At 42.5% G+C, this 22,791-nt stretch overlaps 1 protein-coding gene across 10 annotated transcripts in view; it reads left to right on the forward strand.

Annotated features, from left to right (window-relative positions):
• Positions 1 to 22,791, forward strand: part of pax6b (paired box 6b) — a 32,704-nt gene that overhangs the window by 3,220 nt on the left and 6,693 nt on the right. Inside the window, exons 1-9 of one of the 10 annotated variants that reach the window (XM_056403824.1) lie at positions 7,605 to 7,772; positions 14,029 to 14,205; positions 16,951 to 17,024; positions 17,278 to 17,331; positions 18,252 to 18,275; positions 20,798 to 20,928; positions 21,258 to 21,293; positions 21,379 to 21,594; positions 22,026 to 22,191. In XM_056403824.1, the coding sequence (XP_056259799.1) occupies positions 17,319 to 17,331; positions 18,252 to 18,275; positions 20,798 to 20,928; positions 21,258 to 21,293; positions 21,379 to 21,594; positions 22,026 to 22,191 (586 nt within the window). In that variant the 5' untranslated portion in view covers positions 7,605 to 7,772; positions 14,029 to 14,205; positions 16,951 to 17,024; positions 17,278 to 17,318. Of the gene's footprint in view, positions 1 to 7,604; positions 7,773 to 13,657; positions 13,800 to 13,917; positions 14,206 to 16,950; positions 17,332 to 18,251; positions 18,276 to 20,797; positions 20,929 to 21,257; positions 21,294 to 21,378; positions 21,595 to 22,025; positions 22,192 to 22,791 lie in introns of those variants that run through there. The other 9 variants (XM_056403748.1, XM_056403981.1, XM_056403240.1 and 6 more) reach the window with 9 other exon arrangements.

Genomic DNA, 22,791 nt, shown 5'->3' on the forward strand with positions numbered 1-22,791 from the left:
CCACACATGCCACAGTTTTAATGCATTTTGTATAGCGTGGCCCGTGTGATTGGTTTCTGTACATAGGATTATCAGGAGCAGCTAGGGGCTTCAGTCATGATATTCCAGGTGCACTTTTACGCACAGCATATACGCAAAATATTCCATGAAGCCTCGTTTTTAGGTTTGAATCAGCTGCTTGGACGAAGCCACAGTTAGGATTATTTTTGTACCTGAAATGAAACCTGTATTTTACCTTAAACCCTTCGTGTGATTTTTGTCTTTTCTAATTAAATTTATAACTGGCCCAGAAAGCTTGGATTAGGGATCAATACCCCAGCAGATATAGGATATCAGTAGATACAATTAAGAATGTCATTCTTTTTTTAATGTAATTTAGTATCCAAACGCGCCTGCCACTGAGTGAAATAATAAGTAATAAGTTAAAAATCAACTTTTACGCGCGGTTTAAACCGCACTCTTGTGCATGCATGACGATAACGTCGAGCCCCCGTCCTGTTTGGACCCTCAGATGCCGGGCTGGTGCGCAGGCATCACACTAATGCAGGGTGACCGGGGGCTCTCTCCTGCGACAAAACCCCACAGCTGTCCTCAAATCAATACATGTCACAGAAATATGAAAACAAACTCCCAGACCGCCGCGACTCCCCTCAGTAAATGGGGATGTCTGTCTGATCTCAGATGAGGGGTTAAATACTGTATTGTAGCCTAGAGTGGAAATTATAAACTCATCCAACCTGCCTGTGCAGAGTTTACTCCCCTTTTATAGCCTGACATAAAAATATGTCATTTAAACCTGGTGCAAGTTACATAAGAACAGATTGTTTTTGCGTAGCTGAACGAGTCCTGTTTATATTACGCATATAATGATCAGCAGCCGCCAATCAACCATCATTAATATTGAATATTGCAAATATGCATAAACTACTGAGCGCGGCTTGATTTGTGAGCTTCCTTTTTTTGCAGCAACGCAGGAGGAGGGTTGCATCTGTTAGGGTCCAATGTTAGTCTTAATTACTGGCCTTCATGTTCTCCATGGCCCTCAACCGTCTTTAATTAAAACCTTGATTAGGGGGGAGGAGGTCTCGGGCAAGACTATAACCAGATGGGTTTCCAGCAATAATAATAAAGACTTTATCCGCTGCCGCTGCTGCTGCCTGTGCGCCATAAAGCGCAGAGCTCGCTGCCCGTCCATTTCAAAGCACAGCGAGCAGAAAGAGGTTGTTAATTACGCCGGTAATTACTTGTCTAATTACGGTTCGTTTGTGATTAGATTTAGAAACGTTTCGCTGTCTATACAGAGGCTTTCTGTAGCCAGTATGAGGGCTTAACTGTATAGGCCGAAATGTACTGTGTATCCACAGCGGGGGGCTGCTGTGAATAACCAGCCTATAAAGGACGGAGTGAATAAGATCAATAGTGAAGCACTGACCCGAAAATTATCTTTATTTTTCTCAGAGAAGTCCTCGATAATCTATATGTTCAAGGTACAACAAAGTGTCTCCGGAATCAGTGGCAAACATGTTGTCAAACACTAATTTCACTACATTTCCCTATCTTCATCATATTTCCTACACTCCCCCCCGCCCAACCCCTTCCTTTAGAGTTTGGCAGGCTTTAGTGAGCTTTTAGTGAGCTTTCTTAAAAGCAGTGAAGAGGTCAGTTTATGTCACATTTTAACGACGAGCTTTTTCATGGCCTTTGAGAGCCTCTGGATCCCCATCTAACTCATATTTTCGGTGCTAAAAATAATATTTGCGGGGACACACACACACACACACACACACACACAAAAAAGCCAAATCAATAATGCATCCTGACATATTCTGCAGAATGGCATATTAGCGATTTAAGATTCGCCACATTAGGAATAATGGTCTGAAAGTCATGAGTGCAGCACAGGCACACTGCCGCTTTTATATTCAAGACAGAGAAACTTGCAAATAACAATCAGTTCAATTATCCTCAAAATATTTACTCCAGGATAGGATTTGTCATCCAGACACAGAGAAGGAGGGAGGGGAGGGGAGGGGGTGATTTCTTGCTGCACTATGTGCGTCCATTTTCCAGACGGTTTGTCGTCGTTATTGCCTGATTTAGTGTGTGTTGTTTTACATAGCCCAGTTATCTGTGTGAATTCACGTACAACGTTGTGCCGCTGCATCCATTTATACATATCACACAGATCTGCGTTGAGTTTGTCACATTTGGTGTTTTGTGTTCCGTCTCCTCTCTTTGCTTGGAGCTATAGGCTTGTTTGTAGAAGGTCCCACTGGCCTGTACCTCTTACTGGCATCACATGCGCATTTATTCAGGCATTTTAACATGTTTTTTTTTCAGTTTTGCGCACAAAAAAGTATCTATCTATCTATCTATCTATCTATCTATCTATCTATCTATCTATCTATCTATCTATCTATCTATCTATCTATCTATCTATCTATCTATCTATCTATCACAGTGGCCATGTGTGCAGCAGCGGTGTGCAGTATAATTACCTCTCCTCTTCGGATCTTCTCGCTGCTCCTCTGCAGCAGGTGCTCCGGCCTCTCTGACCCTGCGCAGGAAAGTGCCAGAGGCCAGGTGATGGCATTAGTGAAATGATGTCTATTTTTACGCGCGCGCGCGCGCACCCCCCCCCCCCCCCCCCCCCATCAGGAGAGAAAGGAGCAGGGGTAGAATGAGATCTATAGTACAAATGCCATCCCGTCACCTGTCACTCACTCACCGCGCGTTAGTGCAATCGCGGTGAGATGAGCCTCTATGCAAAGTAATGCCTAAATGAATTCACGCCACTCACCTTTTCGAGATGGCGGTTCAATGTATCGCTGTAGTTTTATTCATAATATTCATCATAGTGAGTTGGGAGTGTGAACGAGACTGCATCAGCCGACGCTCAGGTCACAGGTGACAGTGTCAGCTGATAATGCATCAATCAATTGTGTGTAAACATTGAAAACAGAAAGTTAGATCAGATCAACACGGTGCTTCATAGATTTGAAAACACAGCTGCTTATGACAAACAAATGTGAGACGTCATGAAATAGATCAAATAAATTATAAAACGGGCGGAAAGTATCTAATGCTAATCTGAGGCAGCGTTAAAGAGGCTCAGCAGCACGGTGTAGTTAGAGCCAAGCAGCAGCTCTGCCCTGGGGATTATGTATCATCATGACCATAACTACCATACCGTGTGTTGGCTATATCGCACACCATGAATTACACAGAAGAATGCACAACCTGAGCGCTCAACGTGATTCACAAAAATCATTAAGATCACAGTCCAAACACGAGCAATGGGAGCAGAAACACTCCACCAGAATGTGTGACAGCTCTGGTTCATCTGTGCTCATTAAAGATAAGTTTGAAGCCCAAAAGACCTTGATACACTTCAAGATACACAAGTTGGATACAGTGCAGCCAATGTCGTGCAAACACGTCAGGAAAGCAAAGTTATTTTAGTAGGCTTTCACACTGGCTTGCTTACTCACATCTTCCAGTGTGCTTTTATCGCTGCTCACTGAGAAGATTTCAGCACTAGTATGAATTATGTTAAATCTATCTGATCATATGTGATAGACCTGGCTTTTACCTGTTGTTCAAATAGGTAAAAACCTATTGGGCCAAATCAAAGCTGAGAACCTCTGGGATTTTCACTTTTTTAAATTTCTGATTTAATTAAATAATAATTTTAAAAAATCTTCAAACTGTTGCTCAGATGTGCTCTTCACTGACTGAGTGGGTTGAGCACATGTTGGAGTCAGGTGAAGCCAGTTTTGCTTTAATTGTTTGTTAGTCGACTTCAGTCTAATTACGCGTTGAACGTAAGAACACAAAGTCCAAGGTCGAGTTGTTCCGTTAACTACAAATCATAGGTGTTATATAGATACAATCCTGTTTCTGTGGTGCTGAATCCAGGCCAACACCCTTTAGCTGATGCGTAATTTACCTCGCCGTGCGTAATTAACTGCGTCGCCGCCAGACCCCGATATGTGTAACACTTTATTTTGAACGGTGCAATACGTTTCCATTAAACGTTATTAAAGCGCGGGGAGTGACGAGCTCTCATTTGTCTTGTCAGGACATCTGACAACCTCGTTAGCTCCCATTTTCCCCTGTCAGCTCACAGCGCGACACGGACACTGACTTCAGCCACTCCTGGCAAGTGAGTGATAAATGCGCCTACTCAGCCCTGCGTAAAACAGCAGCATTATTGTTGCCAGCACGAAGCATCAGAATCAATCACGAGCAAGCCTGCGTGGCAGGTGTCAGTCTTACGTTTTTTTTTTTTTTTTTTTTTTTTTTTTTTTAAATCCAGCCCACTGTCAATCTTTAATCTAATTTAAAGGGTCATAGATTTAGGGCACAATATCCCCTCGTTTGGACTTTTCTCTCTCCAGTCTGACTCGGCGGACTGACCATGTGCACCACAGCCGTTACAGCCCCGCATTTAGCGCTGCACTCAGGCCTCAAAGCAGATTAGAGGTGTCGCAAATGGAATTGTTATGAATATTTGTGGGCAAATGGAGAATCTTGTTATTTTGCAAAAAAAAAAAGGGGGGAGAAGAACACTTAATGGCATGGGATCTTTCCGCTCGCTGCACTTTCAGATGCAATTGTAGATCGAAGTCAGACTTGTCACGTTGAGCCAAAGTGAATTCCTAACATCCAGGACGTGCCTGTCTACTCCGGACAAATTGCATCCAATCACCCCGGGGGAATTCGGCTAATGTCTCGATCCAGGGCCGGGGAGCATGGAGAGAAAACAAATCAAACTCTGCACACAGAGCGTGTAGGGCTTATTAAAACATTTCACACAGGGGGAGAGAGAGAGAGGGAGAGAGAGGAGGAGTGTGTCTGTGCATGTGTGTGTGCGCGTTTAGTATGGTGTGTGTGTGTGTGTGCGCGCGCGCAGGGGTAATTAGGCTATATTACCTTTGGACACTGTATGTTAAATTGAAAATATCAGATGACCAATCTAAACATCTCTGCTCACTACACGCCTGCTGTTTGAGTGGCAGAGTCAGCAGGAACAGGCCTGACAATTTTACCCCCTCCCTGCCAGATCAGGTTCCAATTTGACAAACTTTGGCCTCTCTTTACAGTTTTAGACGAGTATAATCTTATCAAGTTTTTTTTCACAAACCTCAAAATACAATTAAAACAACTGACAATTAACTTTATGCATATTAAAAAGTTTCAATTAAAAGTAGGGCCAATATTTCACAGCTACTTTAAACTTGAAGTTCAGATAGAACTTACCTCCGCGTCTCCATTGCAATTAATCCTAATTTAGATGGATGAAATAACCGCCTTTGAACTCAGCATCAACTCTGCGTGTACCCTCTTGCTTTCTGGTAACGTGCTCGGTCCCCTGGACATTTTTCTCTGTCTGCTACAGCGGCAGTAAACAATAAGCTCATGAGGCGTAGGCTATGGCAGCATAATGTTCTGCATGGCTAGAGAGGGGAGGTCGATCATTACACAATTTGTTTTAAATTTGATCAGTCAGAGAGGAGCGGGAGATTGTCACCCCCCCCCCCCCCCCCCCCCCCCCATACACGCACACACACCCGGAAACCTCGCACTCCGGTGCTGCCACAGTTTTAAGGCGTTCTCCAAGACCTGTATAAAAGTTTTATACATGTTGCCCATGCAGGCCTGTTGACATCCACACACCACCGTGTAAGTGAGGATAATGTCAGACACTTCATTTGTATTGAAATGTATGTGGTTGCTAAATATGCATTAGCAGAAAGGATTGGGATGAGATGCAAATATAGGCAGATATTTGCAAAGTTGCAAAACAGTTTCCATACTTCCATAGATAATCAGAAACAACTGTCAGTGTGATTTAATGCGTGAGAGAGAGAGAGAGAGAGAGAGTGTGTGTGTGTGTGTGTGTGTGTGCGCGCGCGCGCGAGAGAGAGAGAGAGAGAGAGAAAGGGAGAGATGGGGGAGAGGGAGAGAAAGAGGGGTGGCGTTGTGCAGCAGCAGCGTGGTGACGGCAGAGGGCTGGACAGATTTGCCTTTACGCCTGATCTGTTTCTGGAGAGTGGGGCTGTGTGGGAAGGGAAAGGGAGCACCTGGCTCGACCGCTGTATCCCATCTCGTTTTATTGACAGCCTGATAAGCAGGGACCAAGCCGTGCGGTTTCCAGCGCGGATGTCGAGCACCCTGCTGCGTTGCACAGTATCAAGGCCTCTTAATGGCTGTTCCTCCAAATAATGGCCCAAACACAGCCAGTCCTGACTGGCCCGTACCTGCGCTGCCCCGGTCTCTTCCTGGGAGACAAGCGGCGGCGCGGTTGCCCATTTACTCACCGTCTTGTTCAAATTGACACAAACATCAGAGGTTGTGAAATAGGATTTGAGGCTTTTAGCCCGCCTTAGTGAGAGGGAAGCTAAAGCCCCATTACGAGTAGCGGATGGCAACTTTATAGGGCTGTAGAAATAAAATAAAAAAAACTAGCGTTTCTGGCGGAGGCTAAAACAGTGAATCGTTCCTCGATACAGAACTGTGCCATAATATGCTATATAACACCAGAGTCTTGGAAATGGGACCTACAGCACGAAGAAGCTCCATGAGGAGGAACAATGAAAAAGAGATTTTTCATATCCTTTGACTGGGACTTGGCTGCACCTGTTCTGTCCACACCTGTTACACCTGTTGCACGCCGAGCACGCATAGGTATAAAAACACAACAACAACTGTACCTGCTCATGTCTTTTATAGTCTGACTACCCCCTCACTCTCCGGTTGTTGTTGTTGATATTATAAGCAGGAGCTGGTGATGCTCTTCATACATTTAGAGTTAGGCCTTTATGAAGAATATCTTGCAAAGTTTGCAAAAACTCTCAATGTAAATCTTAAAAAGTCCATTGTGGGTGTTGTTTACATCGAATGAAATGTGTATTTTACTAAGACTCTTTCCTGTTTGAGGATGAGCTCAGGGAACCTCTTCCCATTTATGACTTTCATTGTTGAAATCATTGGAAACACACTCGGAGCATGTTTTTGTTTCTTTAGAAACTGTCCTTTAATCTGAGGAGTTGGACTGCAGGCCGCAGCTCTGCAGTCCAACTCTAGCCACAAAGCAGCTCTCTTGCCGAAGTGCTCTTGAGCAAGTCGTTGAATGCCAGCGGCGCTGAAGTTATCTAATGTATAAAAACGATGGAAGCAAATACGCAGTAACTCAGTGTTAAGTATCTAGGAGTGAAGAATTGTTAGCTGTCCGTTCGTGGAAATTTGAGACAGTTTGGGATAACAGGGGACAGCGTGGAGTAAAATAAAACAAAATATAGTAAAATAAAATAAAAAACCTAGAATCAAATCAAATCAAATCAAATACGATCAAATAAAAGCAGGACGTGGCCCCTGCAGAGGTGATAGCTGTCAGTCCCTGAACGCAGCAGACACAGTTTACTGGGACAGTAAACAGGCCGGTGCGCTCCACATGTAGAGCTACCTTGTGCACTTCCCCGTTCTGTGCTGTGTCCTGTCCAAGGTATGACGTCGGCCCGTCGCTCCAGCCAATCACTGCCAACTTGAGGCTGATGCCGAAGGGAGAGTTGCTGGTAAGAGCCGCAGATTTTTTTTCCCCACTCTCATTGACATTTCAACTCCACGACGGATCCAAAGGTAGATAGATTTTAATCGGGACCTATAAGTTTCTGTCGCTGCGGCGCGCGGAGGAGAGATCCGGGGAAGGGAAGAAGGCGAATTTATGCGCACAGGATACTGGTCAGACACGTCTACTGCCTTTTCATCCGGTGAGTTTGGACGGACTATATTTTAAAACACTCTCTTTTCAATATTTAAAACCCCGATACTCTGCAAATCATCCCTTTGGGATTATTTAAAAACTGAAAAGGTGTGGGCTTCAACAGCTTTGTCAAATATCCTCACGTGCTAAAAGGTGAAGGAGGAAATTTCAAGCAGAGAGTTGAGTTCGCATGCAGATTGATTGGAAGCCGAATGCACTGGCAAAGTTAGGTAAAATTACTGGTTAAGTATTTGCACAGCTCCCTGCTACAGGAGGTGTAGCCTGCACCCACACAAAGTTGAACACAGCGAGCTGACTTGGTTTCTGCTGTCATCTATCACACACACAGCACACACACTCGCACACATACAGCGTGTAATTAGCGATCTTCACTGAGGAATTAAGCGCACGTCACTCCTTTAAAGCGCCCATTATTGCGAGCTTTACGCGGGGGAAATTAAAGGCTTCGACCTGTACAGTAAATTGAATGTGTATGGGATCTATTCAGCTCCACCTCGATCCATCAGCGCGCTGGAAATGACGCTGTCCATCAGCGGACTGTTTCACTCTTGTTTTGAGAGCAAAAGAGCGCGTCCTCATCACGCTGCAATCCACGTGTGATTTTTGGAGAAATATCTTAATATTTTTGTTTTAAATGTTCAGTTCAAGAAGTCGTCGGTCGTGTTGTAGCTTAAAATAAAACAATTTTCTAAGTTTTCATAGCGACTTGCAAAAAAATGAGTGTGAACTTTCTTGTAGCTGTAACTAAGCGTGGATGGGAAATGACATGTGCCTTGAGGGTTTTCAGATTGATTTTGCTGTGTGAAAGGGCCTGAGCCTAGTAGTTATACTTGGATTTCTATAAGCCTATGTTTTTTTTGTTTTTTAGTATTTAGTATTTAGTCCCACCTTTACTGAGATGAGCTTCCACGTGTTGGGTTTTTTATTTTTATTTTTTTATTTTTTATTTTCCCTGTAAATGTAAAGAATAAATCTGGTTTCCAAACAGTAGCTGGGAAACCTTGGGTGCCTCAGGTGTACAGGCTTTTGTATGTTTGGATCCAGTATTTCTTTCTGTCACGCTTGCCGAGCAGCGCTGTGACACCATTAGCCCCGGTGTTTATCCCAGCCTTCAGCCTTTTGCCAGGAGAGGGCTTCTGTGGACTGCACACCTAACTGTAGGTTCCAAAAGAAATCCTCAACCTCTTCCGTGTTTCCTCACAAATCCCCAACACCGTGCACTATATGAGTGTTAGCTGGTTAAATAAAAACTACATTTGCAACTATGTATCCTCAACACATCCTACCTCCATTAGGTGGAGGAGGGTGCACCCTCATTCACTTATGGGCATGTACACTTTTATTTTGGTGGACTTATTTTGTAAAGCAGGTTTGTGCCTGTTAGGCCTTTAGACCAAGCAGACTAAGTACCAACTGCAAATATTCCCTTGTTTTCCTCTTGAAGAGGCAACAAGGATTCATCAACGTCCTGATGGAGTTCTGTTTCCTTATTTCCTGAGAAATGCTTCGACATTAACACAGCCTCTGTTCCGGGTCGCGCTCCACGTGCAGCACGCTCTAAATAAATAGCAGATTAATGAAATGTCTATGCAGAAGTTGAAAACTCATATGATTGATTAATTACTATTCATGAAATACATTTTTTTTTAATTACACAATTTAAAAGTGCATATAATTAAATAATATATAAATAAACCAGCGATGTCCTCATGAATGTCTTTATAAAGGAGAATAAATGTGACAATCCGAGACTGTTTGATGAATGACGGGTCATCTGGGCAAGAATGCATCTTACAAATGCAGGTCGACATTTGTGGTGATCATTGTGTTTACAAAGTGAAAGTAATAATAATAATAATAATAATAACAACAACAACTGTAGACATAGCCTATTTTGATTAGATTTTTTGTAAATAAATCACGACACATTATTTTTACCTCAAATTTATTTTTTATACTAACTACTGTCGTAGTACTGGCAGCAATATTATCAAAAAAGAAGCCATAAATTTATTATATATTATTATTATTATTATTATTATTATTATTATTATTATTATTATTATTATTATTATTATTATTATTAATCAATAAACATATATTAATAATAATACAGGAGGAATAATTAACCGACGCCTTCACTCCCTTTATTAAAATAGAAAAGAAAAACAACAAAAAAATTATATAGCTAGATCAGTTTTAAAAATCAATATGTTCTAATTTTCCTTTTTAAAATCTACATGAATCAGAGGGTTATATGATCTTGTAACAATATTTTAAAATCTTCTAATAGTCCTCCCCAAATGTTCTGATAAATCAAAGGTGAGTCAACTATGACCTCCAGTGGGGGATCACCACAACAACTATTAATAAATTAAATAATAATAAAATAAATAAATAAATATAAAAAAGAAATTAAAACAATGTTTTCAGGAAAATCAAAAGTAACCGGATGCAGCTTTATGAATTTATCTGAAAAAGATTTCTCTCAGCCTGTAAAGGGTAAACTGTAATCCCAAATAAAAGCCATAAATTAGGTGGGTTTACCCTCCACTACAGCCCCTTTCCTTGTCCAAAAACAATGCCACTGTTTTTCACTGCAGCTCCCTCCCCTTATGGTTTTTTTTTTCTTTCCTCCTTTCTTTCTTTTTTTGTATTTAAAAGTTTCTACAGGGGGACAAATACCACATTGCCTCAGGCTCAGGGGAAAATAGCGACCAGATTAGGCTTTCTTTTCAAGGCCTATGACATTAGTTGCTGCTAATCCGAATTGGGCTAATTGCTTTCCCAACATGAGCATATCCCGTTTTTTTTTTTTTTTTTAAGACTTCTACGGCAATCCAGACGATCTAACAAAACAAACAACAACAGAAAAATGTATAGGAAATATATTATTCCAGCAGGCTGCTTGACAGTTAGCTGCTGATAAAGCAGTAGGCCTACTTGGCATGCCAGTGAAGGTTGTGAGAAAAAAAACAAACAAAAAAAAACAGAAATCTCTTGAGAGTGGAGACAACGAATTAGCTCTTGGAGCGGATTTACAGCTTAACCAAAGAAATCAATAACCTACTGGAGGTATTGTTTCCAAAGAAAACTACTTGACACACTCATCGGGGAATCTGTCTTTCAGCGTAAGGCAGGTTAGTGGTGTGAATTTTTGACAGCTGCAGTCTGTGACAAGTGATAACATTTACACTACAAAGGCAGGTTATAAACACAAGAAATAGGGATTTTAAATGTAGGCTGTTGTGGTAGGCTTTCGCAGCAGAGCAGAGATCATATCAAATATTTTTGCAGCGTCTCGTTGCACAAGATTTTGTGTTAAAATCGCGTATTTGAATTATTAAAAAATCTATTACTTACGACTAAAACCCAGTGGCTGTGCCCTGAACTGATGTCAAAACATGCAGCTGTCCAAGCTACATGTGCTCACCATGGCTGACCGACATGAGGACGCACAGTTTAGTAAACACTGCAGAAGTTCACACTCCTCTTTTGGTCCATTCAGTCTGTTGTAGATTTAACTTTCCTTGTGTTGCACACTGCCTCTAACTTTAATTGAGTCCAGGCACATTCTCTCAGATTAACCAGAAGATCATTTTCCTCCATTATAACCTCTTGAAAACTGTGAAATTAAAAGTTCATTTTGTCACGGTAACAACAATAAAGTTTGACTCCACCTTCAGTGAGTCCAGTAACAGTTTTACAGTAAATCATAACCAGGTTCCTTCATCGCGCAAACTCCTTCCCGGGTGGGGTGGCTTGGTGTTTGGGGGGGGGGGGGGGGGGGGGGGGTGTTTGTGGTCTAATACATGTCTAATAGGGGGGTCCTTGACGTGAAAATGTTTGGGAACCCCCCTCACCCCCACCCCCTCCCCTTTAGCTGATATAAGCTGTGGCCATTCATGGTAGGCGTATAGGCTGAGCCACCAGTCTAAGTGAGTAGAAACAATACAGGAAGGAGAAACAGATGAATGTGCTCGTTTAGTTTACGGGTTGTTTGATGAAGGAGTATTGGCCAAAGTGTTGTTCCTCACCGCGGGACCCTCGGTGACAGTTTGAGCCGGTCCTCTCAGCTCATTATCTCGCCGGCCCACTGAGGGCCCCATTCAAGCCGGGCAGTCCCCCTCTCTCTCTCTCCCTCTCTCTCTCTATCTCTATCTCTATCTCTCTCTCTCCCTCTTCCTCCCCACCTCTCCCTCTCTCCCTCTCTCTGGCAGCGTCGTTTGTCTACTCATTGAACCCATAGTCAGGAATGCGATGGTTGTTAGGGAGCCCTCTTTCACCTCCGAAGTGTTTTATTGATGAGCTCTGACTTCTCCTACTTTTTCACATGTCAAAGAAAGTCAAGTGTAGGCCTCCATGACTTCATTTCATGCCCCCCCATCCACCCCCCCCCAAAAAGAAAAGTAATTTCTCTCCCCTCCCCCTGCTTATGCCTGTCCCTCTCTCTCCTCTCTCTCTCTCTTTGCCCTTTCATGCACCCCCTTTTCTGCTTTAGTTTGGCTTCCACTTCCATACAACCCTCATTCTCTTCCCCTCGGTTCTCCTCCTTTAGCAGCGAGCGGCGGGGCTCCTCAGTGCTGAGACTGGTGCTGCCCAAAGCTCCGGGTGTATGCTCAAACACGGGCGCAGAGGGGTTGCTTTTGGGTGCGTTGAGGTGTGCGTTAATAGCCAGTCATTCAACCGGCGCAGTTTGGGAGCGTGTGGCCATGGCTACACAGTCATTTGCTTTACTTTATTTACGCGTGCTATTTGCTGTCAGGTCGCAGGAGTGACGTCGCCGTGCCTCGCAAATGTGTCCATAAAAAGCAGCCGAGCTTGCCTAAAGGCTGCGCTCTTTACGCATGGTGTTCTTGTTGACAGGAGGGAGAAAGCTATTCAGGGGAAGGTGATACCCAAAAGAATCAACAAAAGCACGTGGTGGACATTTCTGATTGTTTTTAGTGAGGGAGGGCAGTGTCATTTTAGAATGCAAAAGATTTTCCAAGTTAATACGCTTTCCCTTTTAGCTTAAAAAATAAATAAATAAGAAAAACTTTTCCCAACTCAGCTGTACTTTCCAGCATGATATCCTGGGGACTTTTCTTTTGTCAGTTATTATTTTAATGATTATTAATGACTTTGGAGCAATAACAGTCAATTCATCTGCTAAGCTTGTTGAAGTTATTGTGCTTATTAGTTATTCGAACATTGTGTGTTTTGCCAACTCTGGCAGTGAGGATCTCCGCCGGCAGGTCTACAGTTGACACGCAGAACCAAAAAATTGAAAAAAAACCCCCAAACAAATAAACAAACAAACAAACAAAAAACCAAACAAACAGAAGAATAAAACACAAACAGAGGTGACATTGTGCAACATGTCCCCAAAACTTTTTCAACAGCAACAACAACTGTTATGCGTCTCGATAACATTAATGCCATCTGCGGAGCCTCGGCTGTTTCATAAAAGGCTGCAGCTCTTTGTCATTTGAATATGATGTGAGGAGCTCCAGTGTTCACGTGCAGCGCTGCTCCGCTGCTAGTTCCCGTCACCCTCGCAGCTCGAGCTGTTAGCCCTGCAGGTTTGAGCTGAACATGCCCGAGATTCCCTGCGCGGACCCAATTCAGCCTGGAAGAATAGAGCTTTCCGTCCAATGGGCATTTCCGAGGCAGTTGCTCTGCAATAGGGCAATATTCAGCAAGTGAGGGCAGGGTATTTGCATGCGTGGGCTGATTAGTGGGTTGGGAAGACGAAACTCTCTCTCTCTCTCTCTCTCTCTCTCTCTCTCTCTCTCTCTCTCTCTCTCTCTCTCTCTCTCTCTCTCTCGCTTGCTCGCTCGCTCGCTGTGACTCGGCCCCGTTTCCCGCTTTGGCTGTGGTGCAGGGGGAAGTGTTTATATGGGGGATGATGACAGAGGTCGGGTCGCGCTAATGGGCCAGTGAAGAGCGGCGGAGGGAGGCGAGGCGAGGCGCACACAGCAGACCAGGAACACATACATTAATACACTTGTTCCATCACCAATCAGCATAGGTGTGCTCATTTCTCTTACCCCCACCTCCTTCTACCACCACCACTCTCCCTCCCTCCTTCCCTCCCTCCCTCCTCCCTCTCTCTCTCTCTCTCTCTCTCTCTCTCTCTCTTCCCCACTCTCTCTCTTTCCGACTCTCTCATTCGCTCTCTCACACGCCAGCGCACATCCTCGCCGAACTCCGTGCGTCCTGACATCTGAGTTCACTGTCAATCTCTGTCTCCTTCGCAGGGATATCCCCTCCGTCTACGCCGAAGACCACTGGAAACTAATTTTTCCTCTTCTAAACTTCCCGAGAGAGACTGATCCTGGTCAGCTTTTTTTTTTTCTCTCTTTCTGTGTGGAGAACTAGGCTGTAGCCTGCAGTTTGCCAAGGACTTTGACAACGACGCAGGATGCCCCAAAAAGGTGAGATCCTGAACTAAAAGTTTGTCTGTTTTGTTAAATTATAGAATTTATGATTATTATTATTATTGTCATTATTATTATTAATATTAATATCATTATTAATATTATTATTATTACTATTATTATAGGTCATGTATTCTCGGCTGTAGGTTGAGGCTCAGTGGTGAGGTTGTAGGTGTTTTATCGTTTGGACTGTGCAGCCTGTCTCCTGACTGGACTCTCTGAGAAGTGCGAACAGCCTTTAGCGTCTCTGTCTGTTTTATCTGCTCGGTTTTGTTGTTGTGTTTAGGCCTACGGATAGCTTACCGCTTATTTATGACAGCAAAGAGTAAAAAGTCACGTTGGGCCAGGACAGTGATCATCGTGGAGAATGGGGCGCAATGACCCGTTGAGGAAAGGTGTCAGATTGATTCATGCAGGCGAGTCACCCAAGCGCCTTGTACAAAAAAAAAAGAAAAAAAGAGAGAGGCTCCATGAAGCGCTTCACTTGAAGAGGCGGCTCGTTTTTTTTTTTTTTTAGTGTTTGTTTGTGTGTCAGAGAAAATACAACTTTCCCCTTCTGTTTTTTTCTAAGATGTTTCAGCGAGTTAATGACAGCGAGTTCAACTACTTTCACATTTTTACCAGTTCAAATATTCCAGTCAGACACTATCTTCACAAGCACGTCCGCCTAAAACAGGAAATAATGTTTCAAATCATTCCAGGGATTGAATAAAACATAGCTAACATATGGATACAAACTGCTGCTGCTTTAAAATTATTTTGTCAAAACAAGCAAGTAAATTAGTAAAAAATAAAATAGATGCATTTATTCACTGAAATTATGCATTTTATATTTGTAAATGTTATAATTTTAAATTCATCGTAATTCAGACAAAAATCTTATAAAACTTAAAAAGACAGACAGTCAAAACACATCAGGCCTATTCCTTAATATGTCATAAGACACCCTCGTTTCAGTTTAGATTAAACCTGTTCATGCTAATAACTAATTCACTGAAACCGTAAAGTGTAACCATTTTTCAAAAGTCACCCTCATCTGTGTATTTCCTGTGTCAGCCTCCAAACTTGCATCGGGGGGTCATTGTAGCCCAGGCCTACATGGGCTCTTTCTGCATATGAATGTTGTGAGCGCAGGATCCAGCGGCCAGAATAAGCATGTTGAATTAAGACATTGTTGTTACGGATTACTAAAGGAAAAGAAATGCAGATTAGATCGTCGTTAACCTCGGGAACAACAACGTTTGAGCTTTCGACCTTAAATAAATGATTAACCACTTGGACCTACAGGGCTAAAAGCTATAGTACTGAATGCGGTCCATTTTCAGGCTGCTCGGATTTAAAAGGTAGAATTTTTTTTTTTTAATTTACATTTTTCCATGTTAACTTTAACATCATGACACCAGGCTAAACGTAAGCTCATAGTAATATCTGAATGATTTAGTGCTTGTTTTTGGCCATTTTATGTTATGCTAAACAGGCTAACTCAGGCTATGTGGGCCAGTGTGATGGAATCTGAGTTTGATTAATGACCGAGCAGCCTATTTGTTAAAACATGAAAGAAAGCTACATTCTAGAAATGCAATGGCGGCCCTAGGTGCATCTCACAAACTAGGCTTGGACTAAACACAGCCTGTTAGACGTCGGTATTATGCCATTTTACTCTGCACACAACACAACTTTGCATGGAGGGAGAAAATGAAAACTTCAGACTTCTCCCTCCCTGGCCCCCTTTTTATCTGTTCCCCATTCAATAGCTTCTTTAATGCATTTGTCTTTTCCAATTGAGCGCCCTACTGCGCTGTTGTGTCTTTAAACCCGCTTTACAACCCGCACCAGCAGCACAAAATAACCACCAAATATTTATAACAAGAAATTACTTTTTAAAATTCTTTGTAAAAAAAAAAAAAAAGAAAAAGGAAAAAGAAAAAGAAAAAAAGAAGAAGAAGAAGAAAAAAAGCAGGCCAAACAAAACCCACATTCACGCACTAGCAGCACCGGGGTCACGGTCGTGTGTGTGTGTGTGTGTGTGAGTGAGTGAGTGAGTGAGTGAGTGTGTGTGTGTATGTGTATGTGTGAGAGTGTGTGTGAATGGTCCCGGAGGGGGTGGATGCATGCCTCCGGCTCTTTGTATTAATCTGAACTTGTTGGTGTGTTTAGTGGGGAAGCTGTGTGTTTCTAGTCGCGGAGGCCGAGTTTTCGCCCCGGGTTTGAGGTATATGGAGGCAGAAAAGGGGGTGCATTGTTAGAGTCCAGCAGGCTTTGTACACCAGCTTTGTACCCCCTCCTGGTCTGGACTTTTGCAGAGCAGTGAGGCGAGGTAGACAACGTGTGTCACTGTACAGTTTCCACGATAGACTCCACAAGAGGAGGGATATCAAGTTTAGAAAAATATAGAAACCTCTTGCTGAGAGGATGAGGGCTGATTTCTTTATATGAACTAAAAAAAAAAAAAAAAAAAAAAAAAAAAAAAAAAATCCAAAGGACCAAAAGCCTTGAAAGAATCAGTGTTGTTAAAGAGTTATAGGTACAATATCACTGCTAGGCTGTTAGTTAGAATTTATTTTCAGGCCTAACACAGTCAATATGTTAAAATAATGTTGTCCCGTGTCAGTTTGAATTTATTTGCTTGGCAGCAACATTTAGGTTAAATCTAAAGCTAAGTCACAAATGAAGATACAGTAGGTTGAAGTGCATCAGTATAGCTGTGGCTGTGCTAATGTGTTGTTTTGCTTTGTCCTATAGGGAGACATTAAGTAGTGAAAACGGCAGATGATTGACTAAATTGTTATAGAGTGGACAGTCAACTCTGTTTCCAGGCAAGTTTAATTAAAATACATACATACACTCAGGATGTTAAAATTCATGATGCATCTATAATGTTTAAGCACCAGATCCGCAAATGAAATTCAAATCGAACGAGATGAGAACCTTTATTTTTTTCTTAAAAAAAAAAAAAAAAAAAAGAAATGTTGCAAATAATTTGACAGTAGCCTTAAGGGAAAAAAAGATCTGTACACTAGGTTTATGATTTGATGCTAACCAGCTTTGTTATTTCCTTGTGATGCTTAGAATACCACAACCAAGCCACGTGGGAGTCTGGCGTAGCCTCAATGATGCAGAACAGTAAGTTGTTTTTATATATTTATATATGTTTTTTTGTTATGAAACTTTTGATTACAGCCGCAAGTTCTAATGTGGTTGCATGGAAGCAACACCCACTGACATTATGCACTAGTTGTTATAGCGCAATAACTTTATAAGAACACTTTAAAGAGGGGGAAAGGGAAAAAAAGAAAAAATGTATGTGCAGGCATAAATTTGCATGACTTTGAGGTGCAGGGGCGAAATATTCTCAGTTATTTGATGGCCGTTTCATTTCTGTTAATTTATTTATTTATTTTTTTTGTTGCAATGATAGGTAGGCAAGTTATTATTGAACAAGTTAATCACACGTCGTCCTGCTCAAGAGAGAGGGAGAGAGAGAAAGATAGAGAGAGATAGAGATATAGAGAGAGAAAGAGAGAGAGAGAGCGAGAGAGGGAGGAGAGGGAGAATAAAGGGGGTTGGGTTGAGAGGGAGATTTTTGTTTCTGCTTGAGTTGGTATTAAATAATTGCACAGCCGTCTGCATTAGCGTTAGAGCTGGCTGCCAGGCTGCATACAAGATTAGCTGCGTAGAGAAGAGCCCTGCATGAAACATGAGGAATAGCAATAATGTCTTATGTAGATTAGTCCATATTCTTCACGGACAGACAGCATGAACTAGAAAGAAAATGCTCATATTATAACCGCAGGCCACACTGTTAGGTGCAGGCTGAACTCACAGCGGAAGATAAATATTAACAACCATATTGTCGTGGGTGCCAATCAAAAAAAAAAAAAAAAAACAAACAAATAAAAAAAAAAACATGGTAGATGAAGTTGCTTTACAGGCCTCTGTGTTTGAAGTGGCCCATGAGTTGAATATCTTGTCTTATTCCTGGTGTGTGTGTTGAAACAAAAAAGGATAAACATGAAACATTCTCTCTCTTGCTGCTGGACAAGAGGTGTATGACATCTGTGATGAAGGTGTGTGGAATAATTTTATTATATTATTCTCCATATACCTTGATGACGTGTCTGTGCTGTAATCTGTGCGCATTAGTCCAAATATGTTTGAGTTCAATGTTGGACCACATGACAGTTGGGTTGTTTGATGTGCAGAGGTGTGATTCATAAGAAAACACGCATAAACTATTTTTTTTTTTTCAAACTGGTGGCATTTGAGTCTCATTTTATTAGGCCCCAGTGCTATGATTTTTTTTTCTTTTTTTTTTTTTGCTTGCCAATTGTCCATTATTGAGATGATGGGGCCTTATCAAAGCTGTGTACAATACCCAGCGCTCCTGCTTTGCTGCGGATTGATGTTAATGGGATGCTCCCCTGGCTTGGCGTGTGATGTCTGGTGCGAATTGCCGAGGAGATATCATTGGGCCCGGCCCTTTGGGTTGTCTAAAGGTCGCGACGGCCTCGCTGGCTTTTGTGCTAATAACTCCTGGGTGTATATGGTGGGGAGCGTCCAAATTGACACCATATGTTTTCCTATTAGTCGACTTGCAATAGAATACAAGGCGCATAATCAGCGCCAGCGGGCGAGATCGACTCTGGGTACTTGAGGGAATTGTGCCATGATTAAGACTTAACCTTAGGAGAGCTTGATTTTTATGTGATGTCCTTATCTGACGGTTTTATCGATCCGGAGGATTTATATGATAGTTATAAATCAGAGATGATGGAGAAGCCCTGGAGAACCCGCAGAGCAGGGCTGCTTAATGCGGGTAGGCCAATTTCAGCATGAGAAGTCTATTAATTCCACTTAATCCTGGAATTACCAAAGAGCAGGAGGGGTGATAATGGATTTACTATCAATCAGATCCACACTGGAAGATTATTACACATAGTGGCCAAAAGGGATGTGTTACCCAGTTAAACAGGTTTATTTTCACTCAGGTATGAGCACGGCCTTTTGATCACTTCTATAAAATAAAGTCTCCAGTATAAAGGCAGAGTCCTGTGACATATTTCAGAGTAAAGACGCCTACCGATTGCTCACAACAGGACTGCAGTGGCTGTGAGCATTTGTTGTCAAATACAAACAAGGGGGGAAAAAACTGCATGTCACTTTTAATATGTTAAGAATCCAGGCGCGCCCTCGTTTCTGTGACCGCGCGTAGCCCCTGGCCACCTTAAAACGAAGTCTCCCTCGGAGGGTAAACGAGTAGCGTCCAATTTTGTCTGAGTGATATCCAAATGCAGACAGAAAGGGTCGTTTTATCATGCTACTATTTGTCGTGACGATGCGATTTTCAAAAGCAGAGCGGTGTCATAAAGTGACATGCCTGCCACAAGTGCTCCAACTGATCTTTTCAATTAGCCTCCCATGCATGATCCGAGGCGACTTCCGCCTATTTCCAGAAATTAAGCTCAAACTTGACGTGCAGCTAGCTTTATTTTAAAGACAAATGTCAGGCAGGCTCATCATATTTTCCCCCTCTTCTATATTTGGAGCTTATTTATTGCTAAGGAGCCTCTGCTCCCGGAGTCAATGTACCGGGCGGCAGCGCAGGGGAAGGGAGCGGAGAAACAGAGAGCAGCTCAGGCACTCCGGGGAGTCAGCTCTCCCATTTGGCTTCAGGTTTGCGGGATTATTCTGTGCTTTAGAGAGATGCCATAGAACAATTTAGGGATAATTTCCAAAAATCATTCTTTTTTAGACAATAACCAGTCATGAAAATTGCTATTTTGGAGCTAGTATCCGATGTGGTGCCTGTCTTGTTCATGCGTAATTACTGTGTTTTGAAGGACTGGAGTTGTCGATTTAAAGCTACTTTCCAACAAACAAACAAAAAAAAAAGTAGCGATGCTTTTGAATTTAAGACATTATCACGGTTTTATGTGATTGTCGCTGTTGCGGGTTATTGTTGTTTGATTTGATTTTATGTATTTTGAGGATATAGTTTGTGAGTGAGGTGCTGGTGTTGGTGCTGAGCAGCTGCATAGCTTCATGAGGGCGATGGATATCGATGCGAATGTTTTAATACCGAAGTTTTCCGGTTTGATAAAAGGTTGGTTGAGTTTCATCGGGGCAAGACGACAGATTGAGTTGCTCATTTATTATTAGAGGAAAACATATTGTGATATTTTAGTTCGGTTTGTGTGACGCTGCTGTCGTTTAATCCAGGTTCTGCATGTGTTACTGAGTAACTGCGCAATGTTTGGACTGCAGAGGGGAAATGCACCGAGTTATAACAGTTTCTTTAAAAGATTGTTTCATCAGTGCAACTCCGATTCAAGACACTTTTTTTTTTAAACAACATAAATGACTCTTCATTTTTGATGTAAACTGCAATAACCCTTCTGTAGCTTACCTCTGTATGCTGTCCTCATATCTCATTATCCTGGTTATCCTGAACGCTAAAAAAAAAAAAAAAAAAAAAAAAAATCATTCTCCTCATCACTTAATGAAAATCATTTGCTTTTATTACACAATGTTTGCATTGCTCTTGTTATATGATGTGATGACTATACGATGCTTTTGTCTCCGTGTATAGGTCACAGTGGCGTAAACCAGCTTGGTGGTGTGTTTGTTAATGGTAGACCGCTGCCGGATTCCACCAGGCAGAAAATAGTTGAACTTGCTCACAGTGGTGCTCGACCCTGCGACATCTCCAGGATACTGCAGGTGACAGTCACACTCCTTTTCGAACAGAAAACCGCTTCACCCAGACTTTGTTTTCAGTGGATTCAAAAGTGCTTTTGAAAATATGAAATCAGGAAGCAAAAATATGAAAGGCGTAACGATATGATTTTCTCATGAAATCAATGTTTCCTGTAGCCCAAATTTTAGCATTTTTAAATCAGTGAAATTATTATTTATTAGTTACATCATTAGTTTCACTGGGGGGAAAAAAGCCGACAAAAAGGAAAGTAATCTGCCTGCTATTATAAAGAATAAATCTATTGTAAGAAATGCCTAATATACCATTCAAGGCATATTTTTTGTGTTTATAGACCCATGATGAAGTCCAAGTGCTGGACAGTGACAAGGTGATAATTATTTGACGCCATCTTAGAAATTCCGTTAATAGTCGTAAATAATGTATGTGAATTGTGTCTTTTGTTTTCTATCCAGGTATCCAACGGCTGCGTGAGCAAGATCCTGGGCAGATACTATGAAACTGGCTCCATAAGACCGAGGGCAATAGGCGGCAGCAAGCCCAGGGTCGCCACTCCAGAGGTGGTCGCGAAAATCGCGCAGTACAAGCGGGAGTGTCCGTCTATCTTCGCGTGGGAGATCCGTGACAGACTTCTGTCGGAGGGGATCTGCACCAACGACAATATACCCAGTGTAAGTGTATTGACTGTAAGTTATGTGCATGATTTAATTTGCCACATGAAATGACTTTTTTGCAGTGGAGGAAAAGGAGATGGGCATCCAACCATTCAGTCTTATTAAATACACTGCATCTCAGAGTGTGGGGCGCCCATCAGCCTATTGCTTATGTGATCACCCAAACATACAGTCAATTAGAAGGAGCTCGTTGTCCATTTGTGAACATCTTCCTGTGCAGATTTATTATGATTATAAGGTGTGTGTGTGTGTGTTTGTGTGCTGCTGTGAGCCCGCTGCACACACACACACACACGTACACACACACACACACACACACACACACACGCACGCACACATACACACACACGCGCGCATCTTTGAGCATTGATACAGCCGCTGCGTCTAATCCTAATCCTCACTCTTATCATATGTAATTTGTCATTCAGGTGTCATCGATAAACAGAGTCCTCCGCAACCTGGCTAGTGAAAAGCAACAGATGGGCGCAGATGGCATGTATGACAAGCTGAGAATGCTCAACGGTCAGACAGGAACTTGGGGGACCCGGCCCGGCTGGTACCCCGGAACATCAGTGCCAGGGCAGCCCAACCAAGGTGAGCCTCATTATCACACCGTGGCAATAAAGACACCTTGACGCACGCACGCTTGTATCAAAGGAGGATACAACCGGGCGGTGCAGGTCGGTTGTTGTAGGTGGGTTCTCAAGATTACTAACATTTATAGTCTGTCACCAAAAAAAAAAAAAATGCCTTGAGTTGTCTGTGTGAAGTCACGTGCGTTTAGAATGAACGTGAACTCCACAGAGGTCACCAGAAATGGTCATGTATGAATATGAATCGTTTTACAGCTTACTATTCCAGTGGTTCCGGTCCTCGTCTCTGTTTGCAGGGAGGGTATTGTATTGGCATGCTTTGATGCCCTGAACAAGACCCCCAATTAAGACTAGTCGATTAGAGGAAACCATAGGCCATGCATGCAGTCTGAATGCCTCCACTGTCCCAGACATGGATGTGCGTGACAGCGGCTTGTCCTTTCAGCAGAGGTGTCCATCCAACAGCCTGCATTTTCCTCCCCTCCTGATGGGGAGGCAGAGCCAGGGAGCTGTGTGCGGGGATATTAGTACAAAGGAATGTTTTCCTTCACACGCAATGATTGGTTATGGGAACGGTCCGCACTACGTGTAATTGCTCATT

Source organism: Seriola aureovittata, chromosome 1 (assembly GCF_021018895.1).
Source record: "Seriola aureovittata isolate HTS-2021-v1 ecotype China chromosome 1, ASM2101889v1, whole genome shotgun sequence".
Classification (NCBI taxonomy): Eukaryota; Metazoa; Chordata; class Actinopteri; order Carangiformes; family Carangidae; genus Seriola; species Seriola aureovittata.